This window comes from Lissotriton helveticus, chromosome 7 (assembly GCF_964261635.1).
Source record: "Lissotriton helveticus chromosome 7, aLisHel1.1, whole genome shotgun sequence".
NCBI lineage: Eukaryota > Metazoa > Chordata > Amphibia > Caudata > Salamandridae > Lissotriton > Lissotriton helveticus.
Window position 1 is genome coordinate 1,837,647,172 of NC_136068.1, and position 19,572 is coordinate 1,837,666,743.

The 19,572-nt window shown below is 50.1% G+C and overlaps 1 protein-coding gene across 1 annotated transcript in view; it reads left to right on the forward strand.

Moving 5' to 3' along the window:
- Positions 1-3,428: 3,428 nt before the first annotated feature.
- The window catches only part of LOC144769736 (C-type lectin domain family 2 member D-like), a 234,377-nt gene continuing 218,233 nt past the window's right edge, over positions 3,429-19,572 (forward strand). Inside the window, exon 1 of the mRNA XM_078653916.1 lies at positions 3,429-3,537. Coding sequence (XP_078510042.1) covers positions 3,429-3,537 — 109 coding nt within the window. The remainder of the gene's footprint in view (positions 3,538-19,572) is intronic.

The window sequence follows — 19,572 nt, forward strand, 5'->3', positions numbered from 1 at the left end:
TTTAATGCTGCTGTGAAAGATGGTTGTCCACAATCATGGGGTGTTTCTACAATCGTCCCGGTTTTTAAAAAGGGGGACAAGGGAAGCCCACATTGTTACAGACCCATCTCATTAATAGACTCCATGGTAAAAATTGTGGGGAGAATGGTACTGCAGAGATTATCTGATTGGGCAGAGGAACAAAACATCATGTCCATTGCTCAATACGGATTCTGTAAAGGCCGTTCCACAATAACCCAGTGCCTGAATCTTTTTCTAATACTTAACAAGTACACTGTAGCGAAAAGGGGCACCATCCATCTCGCCTTCATGGATCTGTCCTCAGCCTTCGACTGTGTCAACAGGGGAAAGCTGTGGCAGTCCATGAGGGAGAAGGGGGTGGATGATGGTCTGGTAGGTTTCTTGGCTGATTTGCACAACAATACCAGAGCTAATGTGAGATATTCTCAAGACCTGCGGGTAACGAATAATTTTAATATCGGAAAGGATGTTCGCCAAGGATGCATCTTGGCGCCCTTCCTTTTTAATTTTTACATTAATGAACTGGATAACGTGCTTCAGAAAGTTCAGGCAGATTGCCCGAGAGTTGGAAGGTGGGGAATTCCGATCCTTCTGTATGCAGATGATGCAGTTTTAATTTCGCGAACTGAAAAAGGTCTGCAATCCTTGTTAAATGCTTTTAACCTGTTTATGACAGATAGAGATCTCTTGGTGAACAACTCAAAATCATTTGTTATAGAAGTAGGCCAGCCTTTAAAAAGATCTTTTATTTTCAGAATTGGTGAAGCTGTAATCCCATCAACAAAGACGTTTTCTTATCTTGGGGTTCTTTTTGACACTAAACTCAATTGGACCCCTCATCTTGCAAAAAAAAGGGGAGATCTTGTGCGGGTTAATGCCTCCATTTTTAACTTTGCTACAAAATTGGGGCAAAAACCCATTTGTGCCATGCTGAAATTGAATAATGCTAAGTCAGTGGCAACTGTCATGTATGGGAGTGAAATCTGGGGGTATCTTGGTGGTGAGCAGCTGCAGATCGCTGAAAATTGTTTCCTGAAGCGTCTTTTGTGTGTTCCGGTAGGGACTGCCAATTTCTCTGTGCATGAAGAGTTAGGGATTCAATATTTAAGTGACCTGTTCTCCCTACGCCCTTTGATCTGCTGGCTAAGAATGTGGTTGAATCAAGATATTCCACTAACGCATCTGATTGCGAGGGACTTTCTCTGTCAAGATAATGTAATGTGCATCCCCTGGTTGAAATATCTGAAGTCTAATTTTGCTAGGTTGGGTCGCTCGGACCTGTTTGAATATCCAAATAAAATTACAAGAGGGGATCTGGAGCTCCTCAAACAGGCCTTCCTCCTGGATAGGAGGACGCAGAGAGAGGAAGTGGAGCTTCAGAAACAAAGTGTGAGGAAATGTGTCATGCTAAAAACTTGTGAAACTATAGAACCGTATCTGGCTGGCTCATTGACCTCCCATGAAAAATATCTCCTAACAAGGTTCAGGCTAAATATACTTCATCATCTGCTGATCAGACCAAAATCAGACACTTTTAATAAATTGGCAGCTCCCTGTGGCTGCGACGGAAAGTCTCCACAGGATATGCTGCATTTTATATTTTTATGTAAGTTTTATGAATTCCCACGCAAGCGTTATCTAGTATCACTTTTAAAATACCTGAATTTTTTACAAATCAGACTGGCGTTAATGTACTTACAACTTTTGTATAGCGACTGTATCCTCCAAATTAAGGAATTTTTTTCATTGACTGTCAAAATGAGAAATTGTTTGGACCAGTAATGACTCACTGTGAACTTTGTATTACTCATAACCCCATTTTTGTCTTGATCCTACTCTATGGAAGAAAGTAGATTGTATTTCACTATTTGCACTTTATATGACATGTACATTTATTTGTGACATGATTTTTATTGTATGTGTACCTTTTATGGTTTGCAATATAACCGAAATAAAGTTTTATTGACTTGACTTGAATATATAAAACGCATTTCGTAGTGCGCCTGCATCGCATTTTGCCTCCCTCCACGGGCCGTGGCTGCAAGAAACTCTAAGAAGTAATTAAACTAAAGTGCCCTAACAGGGGCCTGTAAGCAGCGCTGGCGAGCTGCTCTGCCATTCAATGGGCCTGTGCTGAGTGGCGGCCTGAGCAAAAGCAACCATGAAAACTAAAAGTAAACCAGACATAAGCAAACGGTCGACTTACAATGTGTGTAGAGATAAGATCCAATGTGGAAACCAGCAGATTCACACCATGTGCCAATGTTGGCAGCTAAGCCCCCCATTACACCATCCCTAAAACAAACAAAGTTATCCACCAATCAAACTGATAGCAGATTTGTGGTAACACAGGTGGAAACAATCCTTTTAAACATGTGGCGTAGTTCATCTACAAACACGTGACCGCAAACTGTGCCAAGAAATATAAGAAATACGTGACCCCCTGCAGTGATTCAAACTGTGCTCACTCACCATGCCTACTACCTGAAAATGATACCAAGCCCTTCTCAGTCAATGCAAATGAAAAGTGATAATCACAATTGTAAAAAACACAAAATGCATTGAATGCTGCCCAAATTAACAATAAACTATGACCTTAAACCCGATGATGCAGTTCAGACAAAGGTTTCCATGCAACCGGTATTTGAAAACTAAACGAAAAAGAAAAATGAATCAATGCTCCATGATTCGTCCTTTGCTGTTGTATAAAGAGGACTCCTGCTGGTGCACAGTTAGAACTCCAATGTGATGTAATAAGTAACTGCTATTTCAAAGTCTCCGGGTGCAAAAAACTTTTTTTTTAGATGGTCGATGGCAAGAATTTCAGAAGCGGGACCCCAGCGTGACTGGATAAGTGTGCCCCAGGCCCCCGCCTGCGAGCCTCCAACAAATGAGCAGATTATGTTCATGAACCAACAGGGGTGGACAAATGTGCCTCTTTTAACCAACGTGTGAATATCTTGGCAGGTGAATGCTGCGAGTGTGGCCCAATGTGAAAGTGTAACTGGTGTCCCGGATGTGCGACTTGTATGGGCGTGCAGCAAGGGCGTGGACTGCCGGAATAGTTTATATAAGGAGACGCAGCGGAGCCTCAGTAACAGTACTGGACGCGGTTCTCTGGGAAGCGGCGAGGTTGCGGACTCCTCGGCGTATTTTGTAGTCTCAGACTTGCAGTTCAGTGTGACGTGGGAGGAACCTTCAATTTTAATTCGGATGCCGCGTCTGTGCACAACTGGACACTTGAGGCAGATCCGAGTCCACGTTTCACTCAAGGAAAGGAATACATCTCGCTGCCAGAGAGCGCAGCTGCCGTAACCAGGGTGCCGCGGGGGCTTTAGTCCGTCTCATATCTGCCGCAGCCTCCTCGGGTGCACTTGTGAAAAGTGAGTCCCTCTCACTGGTCGGACATGGGGGGCCCCGAAGAAGCCTCACTCCCTGGAGACCCGGAGCTCGAGACCTTGAACGGGGCTCGCACTGAGGGGGCACAGCATCTACGTACCCTCCCCGCACTCGCAGGTGAGCCAATGCCCTCCCTCCCCCGCAGCACCCATGCCAACCTTTCATACTCAGTCACAGCACACGGTAAAACACTTCGGAGAAAGACGTGTTTTTTTTTTTTTTTTTACAGAGTCACCTTTTTAGTGGGGATCGGGCTAGTCGCGCTGTTTGTAGTTCTCCTTGCTTGTGGGGCTTTTACCGCCAGTCTGAGACTTCAGGCTGCTCCTCGTTTCGGAACGGAGATTAAAGGACGGTGTTGACATGTAGGGCCTGATTCACAGAACTAATTTAAGACAAAATCCTAAACTTACTACTTTTGGTATTCACAGAAGTTAGGATTTTGTCCTCAGTTTGACTTAAGACAGACTTAAGACAAAATCCTAACTTCTGTGAATACCAAAAGTAGTAAGCTTAGGATTTTGTCTTAAGTTAGTTTTGTGAATCGGGCCCGTAGTATTTCAGGGCGTGAAAACCAAGCACGCTTTTCGCTTCCAGGGGGTGCGGGTAAAGGATCGGGATGCGTACACTGGTGCCTCTTGGAAGCTGGCCTCGCTTTCAAAGAGTATGGCACCACAGACTGGCGGATTGTTGTTGGACCTTCTTAAACTCCGAAACACAAAAAATAGTCCGGGGGAACTGAAGAGATTTCCCAAGAATCGAAGGACGTTGACCTGACGCCGAGACACGAACGAACCTCCAGCCCCAGTTTAAACTAGATAGCTCAGCTCCAAACGCCACAACTTTGCTTTCACTGGCGCTCTTGTAGGCTAAACTATGTATATGTATGTTTAATGTAGGAACCTGGGCGACACGACATCCCGAGAGGGTAGTCCGAGGTTGCACCTACTAAAGTAACGACATTTGGGTGGCTTCAAAGTTCACATGCGGCAGCGAGAACAAAGGCACCCGATGCAGGAAACTCGACATTCATTGATTGACAAGCAATTGGTGTATTTTATCGCCACTTCCACTGCCGCGCACACTCGCGTTGCCCAAAACACCTTGAAGAACATAACATATTTAAATATAACACAGATAAACTCACCTGTGTATTATCATTTTTAGGGCTCGTCCTATTAATCGCGCAAGCGATAATAGGACGAGAGTATAGATGCTCATCTGAGCTCTGCCCCCGCCCCCTGCTTCACACTTTTCCGAGAGCTTCACTTCAAAGGGCTCCCCCTCCCCCTGCTTCACACTTTTCACGGCCGCCAGGCCATGTCTCGCATTTTTAGGTCTCGCCTTTTCCATTCCAAAGGAATGGGAAATGGCGAGAATTCAAGTGCTCAAAATACTTGTGAAACCACGGGTTTTTTCGTGCGGTTTTCTTCGAGTTCACGTGAATCACGTGACCAAACAAGCACGCGCATCAGCCTCCCTCCCTCCCTCCTAATTGCATTTTTTCACGGCCGCCACCACATCAAAGGGCTTCTCCCAGCGTGTGCTCTGCGGCTTCTCCTCCCCTAATTATTCATGGCTGGCCGGTGGCCGGCCGTACTTTCAGTTTCCCTGCCGCTCTTGTTCTTGGTTTGATTTTTTTCTACATAACAGTTCTTATTATGCGTTACTTGACATCAAAAGGTAAACACATTTTGTTCTAAGAAGGTGGTAATCCTACATGAGGTTCACCGAGTAACGGTTTGCATTATTAAAAGCGGTATTTCCATTATAAGCAATATGCTCTCTAACATGCTCTTGCTTGCTGCATGTTCAAGTCCAACCACAGCTCGTGACCATCCCAAACAACAGGGTCTCTTGTGGTTTACATCTTGCGGGTTTCATTTCCCTGCACTCAGCTCGTGACCATCCCAAACAACAGGGTCTCTTGTGGTTTACATCTTGCGGGTTTCATTTCCCTGCACTCGTCTCCTCCGTGCCATGACCACAGCGACATCTTCTGGTGGCCGTGAGACTGCACCTTACGGAGCAAATAAACATAGCTCGTTGCGAGTCTGATGAGTAGAGGAAAACGTCAACAGCACGAGACTATGAGGAAATGTGCTTCTCACGTGGGAAAAAATCCACATAACAAGCAATCCCTACAATGCATCAATTAATGTTACTGTGGGAGGATGTGGGAAAAGAGTGCTTGCTATTCTTCTCAGGACTGTTTAACATAAAAATCAGCTTTCTTAAACCTGCTGATTCAAATATAGTTTGATGTGGGTTTCAATTACGACTGAATTAAATACCACAAACTTCCCACTGACGTGCTAAAAATATTTTCTTTCACATGTTTCGCGAGAGAAGCATGGGTAAAACGTCAGGTGCTGCTTCTGTATTTTTTTAAAGCAAAGGGATGGACCTCTCAGTGCTGATGCTTTTACAATATAAGGTTCTTCCTCTAAATTGTTGTCAGTGCTCCTTCGACCATCCATTCAAACATGCCTGACTTCCACACGGTGCCGCGGTCCGCTTAAAAAACACAAACGGGGACGGGACAGGAAAAGGGAGAGAGGAGATGGAAAACAAACAGCTGTGTGTGCCAGATCAATCCGATGCTTTGGAATTGCTCAAAAGCGGCACTGTTTGTTTAACCGGAAGCTCTCCACAAAAAAACCCAGCTGCCCGAAACTCGCACGCAGCGTGTGACTCGGTGTCTGGCAGCACTTGTTTGACTGTGTGTTAATGTACATAAAAACGTTAGACAATAAACACTTGCGTGTATATTATTTTTAAAAGCAACTTCTCACCCAATGCACGTGCATGCATCTCCCTGTCGCCACCCCAGTCTCCACTGCCCTCTCTTCCCTCCGCCCCCACGGTCGTCTGCTCGCCTTCTCTACACCAGGTCCCATCACCCCTGCAGAGCACCCTTGTCTCCCCTCCCTCGCCCCCGTCTGTTGCACCATGCCTGCAAACGCTCCACGCATGGACCTGTATGGACACCAACAAGAAAACCATGTAGTGTAACAACAGCATGTTTGTTGTGCTGATTATTTTCCTTTCGAGAATGATGTCATATGCAAAGCTACAAGGTAACACAACTGCATGACTTGTAATTGAACGTCACTAATGCAATACTTTTAATAGTAAAGGTATGAAGCGGATTTCAAACTCATTCGTTCTTTATCATGATTGCAAATCAGACACAGCGTGTCTCGTGGCGCATGCAGAGTTCAGCTGTAATTAAAACATAGGGATGATTAATGTAATACAATTTTGCAATGGTTCGCATCACTTCATGGTTTGGTTTATTTTGATATCGATTGTTGGCAAAGATTGAATCCACATAATGTGTTCAATGTTTATCCTTTCATAGTTACATGCCAGAATCTAGTTCAGGACGTCCCTTCAGACATCATAGGCTGGTTGAACTAAAACATCTGTGATTATTTATTACATGTATGGCCTTCATGAACGCTCCCCCCCCCCCTCCCTGCCCCTCTCCCTCTATCTTTTCTCTGTGGTCTTGTACTTTAAGGGTGTTGGTGATTACATCAGAGGCACCACCATCATTTGTCTTCAAAGGCTTGAAGGCAACCTGCTTCCCCGCCCCCAATGGTGTTTATGGCTTTTCTCGCTCGCTAATGCGTTTTTTCCCCTCCCACCCTTCCTTTGATGTCCTCCACGTGTGGTCTCTGCCTGTCGCCTCTCCGTCCTTCACAGCCGCTCTCTGTCAAGGAGTCTCAAAATTGGGGACTACATCTTCAAAACAAGCACTGGCGTTGCCAATAAGTTTTGCATTTGGAAAGTTGGAGCTATTGGTTTTGTAAATGACATTTTATATTTATATATTGTTATTGACAATGCCAATAACGATATATAAATATAAAATGTCATTTACAAAACCAATAGCTCCAACTTTACTACTGCGAGACCTATTGGCAACGCCAGTGCTTGTTAGGTCGAGGGACCGTAGGCTTGAGAATTATTGATTCTTAGAGTGGCTGCTTTATCCCGCCTCTCTTTTCGTCTCTCCTCCATTAGCTGGCTACCTAAAGGGAGGCCAGCCATTGGAGGAGAGAGCCGTCACTCCGATTTAGCCACGTCTTTTTCGGATTTGGGGGCGTTCGTTTTGCTGTTCTTTAGACAGTGACGTTGTCTGTCACTCAGAACCACAAAACCACGCCCCCGATTCCGAAAAATTCGAAAGCTTGCGGCCGCCATTTTTTTTCGCCGCAGTGAAGGTGAGCATCGAGCCTCTGCCCCCGTTTATGCCGTTTTTAGTGCTCCTGCACCCCTGTTTGATGCTCTCTATCTCTTATGCTGCCCCACAGTCCCCCAGCCCCCTCTCTGCTTGTTCCAGATTTCTTGCCAGGTCAGCGATCGGGGTGGAAAGAATGTTGCTCTTAGTTTCAGAAATGGTGGATGTCTCTTTTGTCTCGTCCTCGTCTGTTCGCCTCGCGCTGCTTGAAGGGACACGTGTGCACCGGGGTCACCGCGCCCACGGAGGCCACCGGCTACCTGCAGCCACATCTGCCTGGAATGTGCGCTCACAATTAAAGAGCCCGGCTTACACTTAGCGCGCGGTGCCTCGAGGGCATGTCCTCTCGGCGCCTCGCGGGTGATTGTTTAGGGTTCAGTGTGTCCGGTACCCCCATCCTCTGCGCAGCTCCGACTGATGGTAACTACAAAGGGTTAACTCGACCCTAACCGGCGGATTGGGAGATTCCTCACGAGTGTTTGAAGATTTTTAGAGCCGATTGCATATAGTCAGGCTGAACCGCTTCCCGAGGGATGAGGTCTGGCTGATGTCTGAAATCAGAGCCCCACTCAGCCTGGCATTGAGCGAGGAAGGCTTGCCGCTACCTGTGCTTGACTCACTCCTGTGCTGGCAGCATGGACCGGGCGGTGTGGGCCCTGCTGCTGCTCGCCTGCCTCCAGCTACTGGGTACCGGCTCCGTCCCGAAAGGTAACGTAACCTGGGCAATGCACCTGAGGTATAGAAAGCGCGAAATACTAGTGATGCAACCTGCTTCGACTATCTGTTTTGCGTACGTTGGAGCTAAAGCTCACAGTGATAAAGCTATTTACCCAGGATCACAAAGGGCATTGCCTGGATTACAGCCCATGTAATCTGGTTCTACATCGACAGTTAGGCAGTTTGCTTTGACCTACTTGCGGGCTGCAAAGGATTGTTTTGGTGATTTTTAGAGACCGATGTACACTTTGCGGCTTTTAGCTGCTACAGGAGTAAAGTAAATGATTTACGTTGTTTATTTAGCATGGAGCTAAACGGGGCTGGAAGATGCGTCAAAGCACTTTCTGGACGTGGCAGCTCCGAGAGAACACACTGATACATATGTTGAGGTGAATGCGTACATCTTCCTTGGTTGTAAAGTAATTTGTTTGAGCAAAACATTGTATATTTTATTAAAAGGAATACGGCTATTTTGACCAGTTGGTTTCCATCAAAACGACATCATTCTCGGCAAGCTCTAGAGAGGGGCCAACAAATGAATGGGCATAACATCTAAACCTATGTGTCTCTCTCATCTGAGCTGTTTTGAGGTACAATACTACTATGTATGACAAAATTAAACTTTCAGAATCTTCATTCAAAGTACCCTATGTCTGCCTCATCTCACCTGCCACAAATCCAGATTCTAAACTTTTCAAGCAATTCTGTGCTGCGTTCCGGGCTTTGTTACAGCGTTTTGACTCTCCGTGTACAACTGTGTGAGCTCCTTCAGGACAGAGGGCTCCCTCAGACACGGCATGCTTTTATCCGATGCGATGTTTCGCTTCGGGTTTATAGTGTCTTACAAAGTGTGTAGCCCGTTTCAAATCGCTCCTAATATTTTCAGATACTGTAGACCTGCTGCACGGAGGTACACTGAGTTGCCTAAGATCACACGCATGTCTACAGGTGCAGATTCAACTCGGGTGGGTCTCTGTATTTCGCTGTGTAACCTGCAGCTTCCACCCTTCCTTTGTTCTTCAGAAACACGCTTTTGTGCTTTTTTCTTCTGCAGAACGACTTCCAAATGGGCGGAGAGGGACGCGGAAACTATTGCATGCGTCTTCTTGTTACAAATTTTGTTTCTGGACTAGAGCATAAAACAGGAAGCGTTGCCATGGAGACCCCGCCAGGGTTAGAGATGTTGGGTTCAGTCACGGTTCTAACCGGCTCTCTTGTGGTAAAGCAGCCCGCAGCGTGTCTCTGCAGCCCGTGCTTGTCCCTGGCAGGCTCCCGCGGGGCCCTATGCTGTGACCTCAGCATGAACTGCAGGCTCCAGTGTGCAATCAATTTATATCTGCCGCACATGCGCTGAATCCTAGGCGGCGCTACTCTTTCTACATCATGATAGACGGGGGTCCCCTGGGCGGGCGGGCTCTGATCCATAAAGGGGAGAGGGTGGTGTGGGGGGCAGAGGGGAGAGTCAAGTGCTGAATTTGGGAGAAGGTGTAACATCTCTCTGTTTACAGTTACAAACAAAGAGAACCCTGCCCCCTGGCTGTGCTTGCTCCCCTACCCCCTGGCTGTGCTTGCGGGCGAGCGATTAAGCTATTGGCATTGTAAAATTGTAAATTTGATACTTGTATAGCGCACTACTCACCCGCAAGGGTCTCAAGGCGCTTGTACGAATACCGCTGTGGAACCCGTCCTGGCTTTCCCTGTAAGGTGTTCACTCCTGGGCACCACCAAGGTGGAGGCCAGGCATCCTTAGCGTTGTGGGGACCGTTGTGGAGATTAAGCAAGCTATTGCCCAGAGTTGCAGAGTGGGACTCCATGATTGGAATAAGCACTGAGGCGAGAATGATCAGGTCCGTGGAATTTTTTAGCCCAAGATTCGCCGAGGCGGGGAATTGAACCCTGGTCCCGGGCTAGACCTCTGCATCAGGGTCTGCCGCTCTAACCATTGAGCCACACTTCTCCACTGATTGTAAATGACAATGCCATTTATTTAACGATTAAGCTGTTGGCAATGTAAATGACAATGCCATTTATTGATGATTTAAAAAAAAAAATGTCATGAGCAATGCCAATAGCTCTACCTTTAATAATGCCGAGACCATTGCATTGTAAATGCTTGTTTTAGGTTTCGCCTGGCATTCACTGCACAAGCAGTGTCGCGCAGGCGAAATCTTTTGATTTTCAGTACGGGGCTTTAACCCGCCTCTCTCTTCCATTGGCTAGCTCCATAAATGGAGGCCAGCCATTGGAAGAGAGATGTGCCAGTAAATGTTGGAGCAGATTCGTAGGCGTTCCGGTGTTTTTTTCCAGCTCCGCCCCTTTTTGTACGTCATGCAGCGGTGGGCAGTATTTTTGTTTTTTTTCCGGCATGTTTTGGTCTTTTTGAAAGTGTCTTTTGCAGGAGTGGGCTGTGCGATTGTCGTCTCCGTGGCTTCTTTCCGTCTTGTTTTTTTTGTTGTCGTCTTTGTTTTCCGTCTTTGCGTGGCTCGTTGTTGTCATGTCTGTTTTCCGTCTTTGCCTGGTATGTATGCTCCTGTTTTTGCATTTAAGGTAAACTGTGGCTGTCGTCTTTGTTTTCCGTCTTGTGTGCTGCGTGAGCTCCTCACCCCCCTCCCCTCTCGTTCCTTGTGTGTGCGCTCCTCACCCCCTCGTTGCTTGTGTGCGTGAGCTCCTCACCCCCCCTCATTGCTTGTGTGCCTTTAAGATCTAAATCCAATGCAACCCCTGTCTCACAAGTTTATTGAACATAAACGCCATCCACCCTAGTTACATCTGATTACCTAGTTCATGCTCGTTGTAAATTTAATCTATTTTTATGAGGATGTGGATTGAACAACAATACTGATCGTGGAGCATCAAGTATATTAGTTTAATCAGATGTAGGGGTGCTTGTTACTAACAAAACTGCATCCTTTTCATCACAGGTCAGCCTAGTGGAGGTAGGTAAAGTCTGTGAGAAAAGTGAAATTGTTAAAAGCGCTGTGGTTGTTGGTTAGGTGCCATTGTCTTTTGTTTTTGTTGCTGAAGATGCATGGCGGAAAAAACTGCTTCGTTTCGAAGTGGTCACGGTGATAATTACTTCCCGTTTTTTAATTGAAAGTAATGGGTTTGCTGCTTTAGGGCCCGGCTACCGTTCTAACTTGCTGTGAGTATACTTTAAATCCGTGATACTCAATGTACGGCCCATGGGGCCGCTTGCGTCCAACTTGCCCTTTACATGCGGCTCCTCACCCCCTCCCCCCCCCTCGTTGCTTGTGTACGTGAGCTCCTCACCCCCCCCCTCGTTGCTTGTGGGCGTGAGCTCCTCACCCCCCTCCCCCTCGTTCCTTGTGTGCGTGCGTGCCTCACCCCCCTCCCCCCTGGTTGCTTTTGTGCGTGACCTCCTCACCCCCTCCCACCCTCGTTGCTTGTGTGCGTGAGCTCCTCACCCCCCTCCCCCCTCGTACCTTGTGTGCGCGTGCGCCTCACGCCCCTCCCCCTCGTTGCTTGTGTGCCTGAGCTCCTCCCCCCCTCATTGCTTGTGTGCGTGAGCCCCTCAACCCCCCTCGTTGCTTGTGTGCGTGAGCTCCTCACCCCCTGCCCCCTCGTTACTTGTGTGCGCGAGCTCCTCACCCCTCGTTGCTAATGTGCGTGCGCTCCTCACCCCCTCCCCCCTGGTTGCTTGTGTGCGTGAGCTCCTCACCCCCTCCCCCCTCGTTGCTTGTGTGCGTGAGCTCCTCACCCCCCCTCGTTGCTTGTGTGCGTGCGCTCATCACCCCCCTCCCCCTCGTTGCTTGTGTGTGTGAGCTCCTCACCCCCCCCCCCCCCCGTTGCTTGTTTTGCACATCTTTCCAGAGTGAGGCCAGTAGAAATAATTCATTTTGATTTTATGGGCAATCCCAAGGGGCGGTGAACCCTGTCGTGGCATCAGTAGAATTTGTGGCTTAGAAATCTATTCTCTTTGGGTCGTCTCTACGATTGCTTCATCTGCTTGTGAGTGTGAACCCAGTAAAATCTACTAGACATCCATGGCCAATCATTAGTTTAGTGGAAGAAAAGAGGTCACTATAGTCTCTTCCTAGCTCTAAACGATCTCAAGGACAAAAGAGGAGAAAACGGCGAGGTTTCGCTGATGAATAGATTCTTACAAATATCTTTGTTTTGGTTCATTGGAAAACCTTTACAATATTGCACGCATATTAATGCAATAGAAGTGTATAGAGAGGCTGGTTTTAAGTCAATATTTTAAGAAAGGCCTTTAAGATCTAAAACCAATGCAATCCCTGTCTCACAAGTTTATTGAACATAAACGCCATCCGCCCTAGTTACATCTGATTACCTAGTTCATGCTCGTTGTAAATTTAATCTATTTTTATGAGGATGTGGATTGAACAACAATACTGATCGTGGAGCATCAAGTATATTAGTTTAATCAGATGTAGGGGTGCTTGTAACTAACAAAACTGCATCCTTTTCAGCACAGGTCAGCCTAGTGGAAGTAGGTAAAGTGCCCTTGTCTTTTGTTTTTGTTGCTGAAGATGCATGGCGGAAAAAAACTGCTTAATTTCGAAGTGGTTACCTCGCAGTGTGTGGGGGGGCTCGCAGTGTGTGTGGGGGGGCTCTGTGTGGGGGGGCTCTGTGTGGGGGGGCTCTGTGTGGGGGGGCTCTGTGTGGGGGGACTCTGTTGTGTGGGGGGACTCTGTTGTGTGGGGGGGCTCTGTTGTGTGGGGGGGCTCTGTTGTGTGGGGGGGCTCTGTGTGGGGGGCTCTGTGTGGGGGGCTCTGTGTGGGGGGCTCGCAGTGTGTGGGGGGGCTCTGTGTGGGGGAGCTCTGTGTGTGTGGGGGGGCTCTGTGTGTGTGTGGGGGCTCTGTGTGGGGGGCTCTCTGTGGGTGTGTGTGTGTGGCATTTGCGAGAGATTAAGCTATTGGCATTGTAAATGGCAATGCCATTTATTTATCTGTTTTCAAAACCAACACATAAATAAAAAGTTTGTCATTTACAATGCCAATAGCTCTAACTTTTGCAAAGGCGAGACCGTTGCATTGTAAATGCTTGTTTTCCATGGCTTACCTTCCTGTTCCTCTATTTGTCCCTCCCCTGCAGCGTGGCTTATTTACCAGCATTTTGATTAGGTGGCTTGTATCCCTTAACATCTCCACACCTGGAAAATCTTTTTTTTTCTGCTTCAAGCACTCGTAAAAGTATATGTACTTTCTTGCTCTCACCCCTGGTTCCTTCTTCCCACTCACATTCCTGCTCGCCCACCCCAAAGTCATCCGTTGCTTCCCCGACACTGTCCTTTCCTTCTATCCTTTTTTTCTTCAGTTTTTCACATTGATTTTTTTCCATGGACTTAACATGATGGACTGAAGGCATGCCATCCTGTATGTAGCACCCTTAAAACTGATAAATGTACCATCTGACACCTTTTTATTCAATGTAAGTGTCTGTTTTTTTCAGAGCGATAATGTGCCCAGCGAGGCCCTGAGTAAATCCCTGTATTCCACTCTAAGGATAAACTAACTTCAGTTCCTCCTATACTTTGTCTACTAATTAATATGTTTAATTTAATTCTTTACCAGCTTACATTAGGAATATATATTTGTTCAAACTCAGGGTTGAAATAACCCTTTTCTCTCTTTTCATTAGCATACACCACAGCAAGAACTGAAAGGGTTAACTCCTCCAGCTCCGTCCACGCTCCCGTGCTCACAGCTGGCTCTATTTAGTTTCCTCCCAGAGGCTGTCTCCTCCAGCTGTAATTGCCTTAATTAACTTCCCCCACACTGGCTCCTCCTCGCACTCAGTGCAGACAGCCGTAGCAGCAGGAAACGCTCCGCTCTCCGTTCCTGGGCCTTCATTCAGTGACCTGGGTTCATCCTAAAATATTATGTAAATCTGCCGCCTCTGCTAAAAGTGTGGCTCCGAACACTTGAGCCCACCTGATCCTTTTTCACTTGCCTTTAATAGATTAATCGGCTCTGAGTTTCGAACCTGAACAATACAGCTGTTTTTCAAGAAACTGGCATTTTAATTCAGCCTTCCCAGTAAGTGCCCCTTTACTCTACGCTGCCCGCGACTAGCTTTCTCACAGAGACCCCTCGCACCTGATTTTAATTGGTGCTTTTTCCTTTCTTCCCAGTCTCTATCTCGAACTAACGTGAAGTCTATTGTAGCGCTCCATAGGCTCTTTTCATTTGATGCTTAATCATACCGCAAAAACACTGGAGTATGTCTCAGATGTGTTAGTCTCATTGTTATGCGCTGTCCACCCGCTTCTCTCGTAAATTCCCATCCATCCATCCCCCTAACTCCATCTCACTCCATCCATCCATCCCACTCCATCCATCCATCCCACTCCATCCATCCATCCCCCCACTCCATCCATCCATCCCCCCACTCCATCCATCCCCCCACTCCATCCATCCATCCACCCATCCATCCCCCATCCACCCATCCATCCCACTCCATCCATCCCACTCCATCCATCGATCTCCATCCATCCCACTCCATCCATCGATCTCCATCCATCCCACTCCATCCATCGATCTCCATCCATCCCACTCCATCCATCCATCTCCATCCATCCCACTCCATCCATCCATCTCCATCCACCCCCACTCCACCCATCCATCCTACTCCATCCATCCATCCCCCCACTCCATCCATCCATCCCCCCACTCCATCCATCCATCCACTCCATCCATCCATCCCCCCACTCCATCCATCCCCCCACTCCATCCATCCCCCCACTCCATCCATTCATCCATCTATCCATCCATCCATCCCCCCACTCCATCCATCTATCCCCCCACTCCATCCATCCATCCCCCCACTCCATCCATCCATCCCCCCACTCCATCCATCCATCCCCCCACTCGACCCATCCATCCCCCCACTCCATCCATCCATCCCCCCACTCCATCCATCCATCCCCCCACTCCATCCATCCATCCATCCCCCCACTCCATCCATCCATCCATCCCCCCACTCCATCCCCCCACTCCATCCATCCATCCCCCCACTCCATCCATCCATCCCCCCACACCATCCATCCCCCCACTCCATCCATCCATCCCCCACTCCATCCATCCATCCATCCCCCACTCCATCCATCCATCCCACTCCATCCATCCATCCCCCCACTCCATCCATCCATCCATCCTCCCACTCCATCCATCCCCCCACTTCATCATCCATCCCCCAACTCCATCCATCCCACTCCATCCATCCATCCCCCACTCCATCCATCCATCCCCCACTCCATCCATCCATCCCCCACTCCATCCATCCATCCATCCCACTCCATCCATCCATCCCACTCCATCCATCCAGCCATCCCACTCCATCCATCCCCCCACTCCATCCATCCATCCCACTCCATCCATCCATCCCACTCCATCCATCCCACTCCATCCATCCCCTCACTCCCTCCCTCCCCCACTCCATCCATCCACCCCCCACTCCATCCATCCATCCACTCCATCCATTCATCCATCCATCCATCCACTCCATCCATTCATCCATCCATCCATCCCCCCACTCCATCCATCTATCCCCCCACTCCATCCATCCATCTATCCCCCCACTCCATCCATCCATCCATCCCCCCACTCCATCCATCCATCCCCCCACTCCATCCATCCATCCCCCCACTCCATCCATCCATCCCCCCACTCCATCCATCCATCCCCCCACTCCATCCATCCATCCCCCCACTCCATCCATCCATCCCCCCACTCCATCCATCCATCCCCCCACTCAATCCATCCATCCCCCCACTCCATCCATCCCCCCACTTCATCATCCATCCCCCCACTCCATCCATCCCACTCCATCCATCCCACTCCATCCATCCATCCCACTCCATCCATCCCCCCACTCCATCCATCCCCCCACTCCATCCATCCCCCCACTCCATCCATCCCCCCACTCCATCCATCCATCCCCCCACTCCATCCATCCATCCATCCCACTCCATCCATCCATCCCACTCCATCCATCCATCCCACTCCATCCATCCATCCCACTCCATCCATCCCCTCACTCCCTCCATCCCCCACTCCATCCATCCACCCCCCACTCCATCAATCCATCCATTCATCCATCCATCCATCCATCCCCCCACTCCATCCATTCATCCATCCATCCATCCATCTATCCCCCACTCCATCCATCTATCCCCCTCTCCATCCATCCATCCCCCACTCCATCCATCCCTCCACTCCATCCATCCATCCCCCCACTCCAAACATCCATCCCCCCACTCCATCCATCCATCCATCCCCCCACTCCATCCATCCATCCCCCCACTCCATCCATCCCCCCACTCCATCCATCCCCCCACTCCATCCATCCCCCCCACTCCATCCATCCCCCTCACTCCATCCATCCATCCCCCACTCCATCCATCCATCCCCCACTCCATCCATCCATCCCCCCACTCCATCCATCCATCCCCCCACTCCATCCATCCATCCATCCCCCCACTCCATCCATCCATCCATCCCCCCACTCCATCCATCCATCCATCCCCCCACTCCATCCATCCATCCATCCCCCCACTCCATCCATCCATCCATCCCCCCACTCCATCCATCCATCCCCCCACTCCATCCATCCATCCCCCCACTTCATCATCGATCCATCCCACTCCATCCATCCCACTCCATCCATCCATCCCCCACTCCATCCATCCCCCCCACTCCATCCATCCATCCCACTCCATCCATCCATCCCACTCCATCCATCCATCCCACTCCATCCATCCCCCCACTCCATCCATCCATCCCACTCCATCCATCCATCCCACTCCATCCATCCATCCCACTCCATCCATCCATCCCACTCCATCCATCCCCTCACTCCCTCCATCCCCCCACTTCATCCATCCATCCCCCCACTCCATCCATCCATCCCCCCACTCCATCCATCCATCCATCCCAATCCATCCATCCACCTCCCCCACTCCACCCATGCCCCACTCCATCCATCCATCCCACTCCATCCACCCCCCACTCCCTCCATCCATCCCACTCCATCCATCCCACTCCATCCATCCATCCCCCCACTCCATCCATCCATCCATCCCCCCACTCATCCATCCATCTATCCCCCCACTCCATCCATCCCCCCACTCCATCCATCCCCCCACTCCATCCATCCCCCCACTCCATCCATCCATCCGCCCACTCCATCCATCCATCCCCCCACTCCATCCATCCATCCATCCATCCCCCCACTCCATCCATCCATCCCCCCACTCCATCCATCCATCCCCCCACTCCATCCATCCATCCCCCACTCCATCCATCCATCCCACTCCATCCATCCATCCCACTCCATCCATCCATCCCCCCACTCCATCCATCCATCCCCCCACTCCATCCATCCATCCCCCCACTCCATCCATCCACCCCCCACTTCATCATCCATCCCCCACTTCATCATCCATCCCCCCACTTCATCATCCATCCCCCTACTCCATCCATCCCACTCCATCCATCCATCCCCACCATCCATCCATCCCACTCCATCCATCCCACTCCATCCATCCATCCCACTCCATCCATCCCCCACTCCATCCATCCCCCACTCCATCCATCCCCCCACTCCATCCATCCCCCCACTCCATCCATCCATCCATCCCACTCCATCCATCCATCCCACTCCATCCATCCATCCCACTCCATCCATCCCCTCACTCCCTCCATCCCCCACTCCATCCATCCACCCCCCACTCCATCAATCCATCCCCCCACTCCATCCATCATCCATCCATCCATCCCCCCACTCCATCCATTCATCCATCCATCCATCCATCCCCCCACTCCATCCATCTATCCCCCACTCCATCCATCTATCCCCCACTCCATCCATCTATCCCCCACTCCATCCATCTATCCCCCACTCCATCCATCCATCCCCCACTCCATCCATCCCCCCACTCCATCCATCCATCCATCCCCCCACTCCATCCATCCATCCATCCCCCCACTCCATCCATCCATCCATCCCCCCACTCCATCCATCCATCCATCCCCCCACTCCATCCATCCCCCCACTCCATCCATCCCCCCCACTCCATCCATCCATCCCCCTCACTCCATCCATCCATCCCCCTCACTCCATCCATCCATCCCCCACTCCCCCCACTCCATCCATCCATCCCACTCCATCCATCCATCCCCCCACTCCATCCATCCATCCATCCCCCCACTCCATCCATCCATCCCCCCACTCCATCCATCCATCCCCCCACTTCATCATCGATCCATCCCACTCCATCCATCCCACTCCATCCATCCATCCCACTCCATCCATCCATCCCCCACTCCATCCATCCCCCACTCCATCCATCCATCCCACTCCATCCATCCCACTCCATCCATCCCCCCACTCCATCCATCCCCCCCACTCCATCCATCCCCCCACTCCATCCATCCCCCCACTCCATCCATCCATCCATCCCACTCCATCCATCCATCCCACTCCATCCATCCATCCCACTCCATCTATCCATCCCACTCCATCTATCCATCCCACTCCATCTATCCATCCCACTCCATCCATCCCCTCACTCCCTCCATCCCCCCACTTCATCCATCCATCCCCCCACTCCATCCATCCATCCATCCCAATCCATCCATCCACCTCCCCCACTCCACCCATGCCCCCACTCCATCCATCCATCCCCCCACTCCATCCATCCATCCATCCCAATCCATCCATCCACCTCCCCCACTCCACCCATGCCCCCACTCCATCCATCCATCCCACTCCATCCACCCCCCACTCCCTCCATCCATCCCACTCCATCCATCCCACTCCATCCATCCATCCATCCATCCCCAACTCCATCCATCCATCCCCCCACTCCATCCATCCATCCATCCCCCCACTCCATCCATCCATCTATCCCCCCACTCCATCCATCCCCCCACTCCATCCATCCATCCGCCCACTCCATCCATCCATCCGCCCACTCCATCCATCCATCCGCCCACTCCATCCATCCATCCCCCCACTCCATCCATCCATCTCCCCACTCCATCCATCCATCCCCACTCCATCCATCCATCCATCCCCCACTCCATCCATCCCCCCACTCCATCCATCCATCCCCCACTCCATCCATCCATCCCCCCACTCCATCCATCCATCCCCCCACTCCATCCATCCATCCCCCCACTCCATCCATCCATCCCCCCACT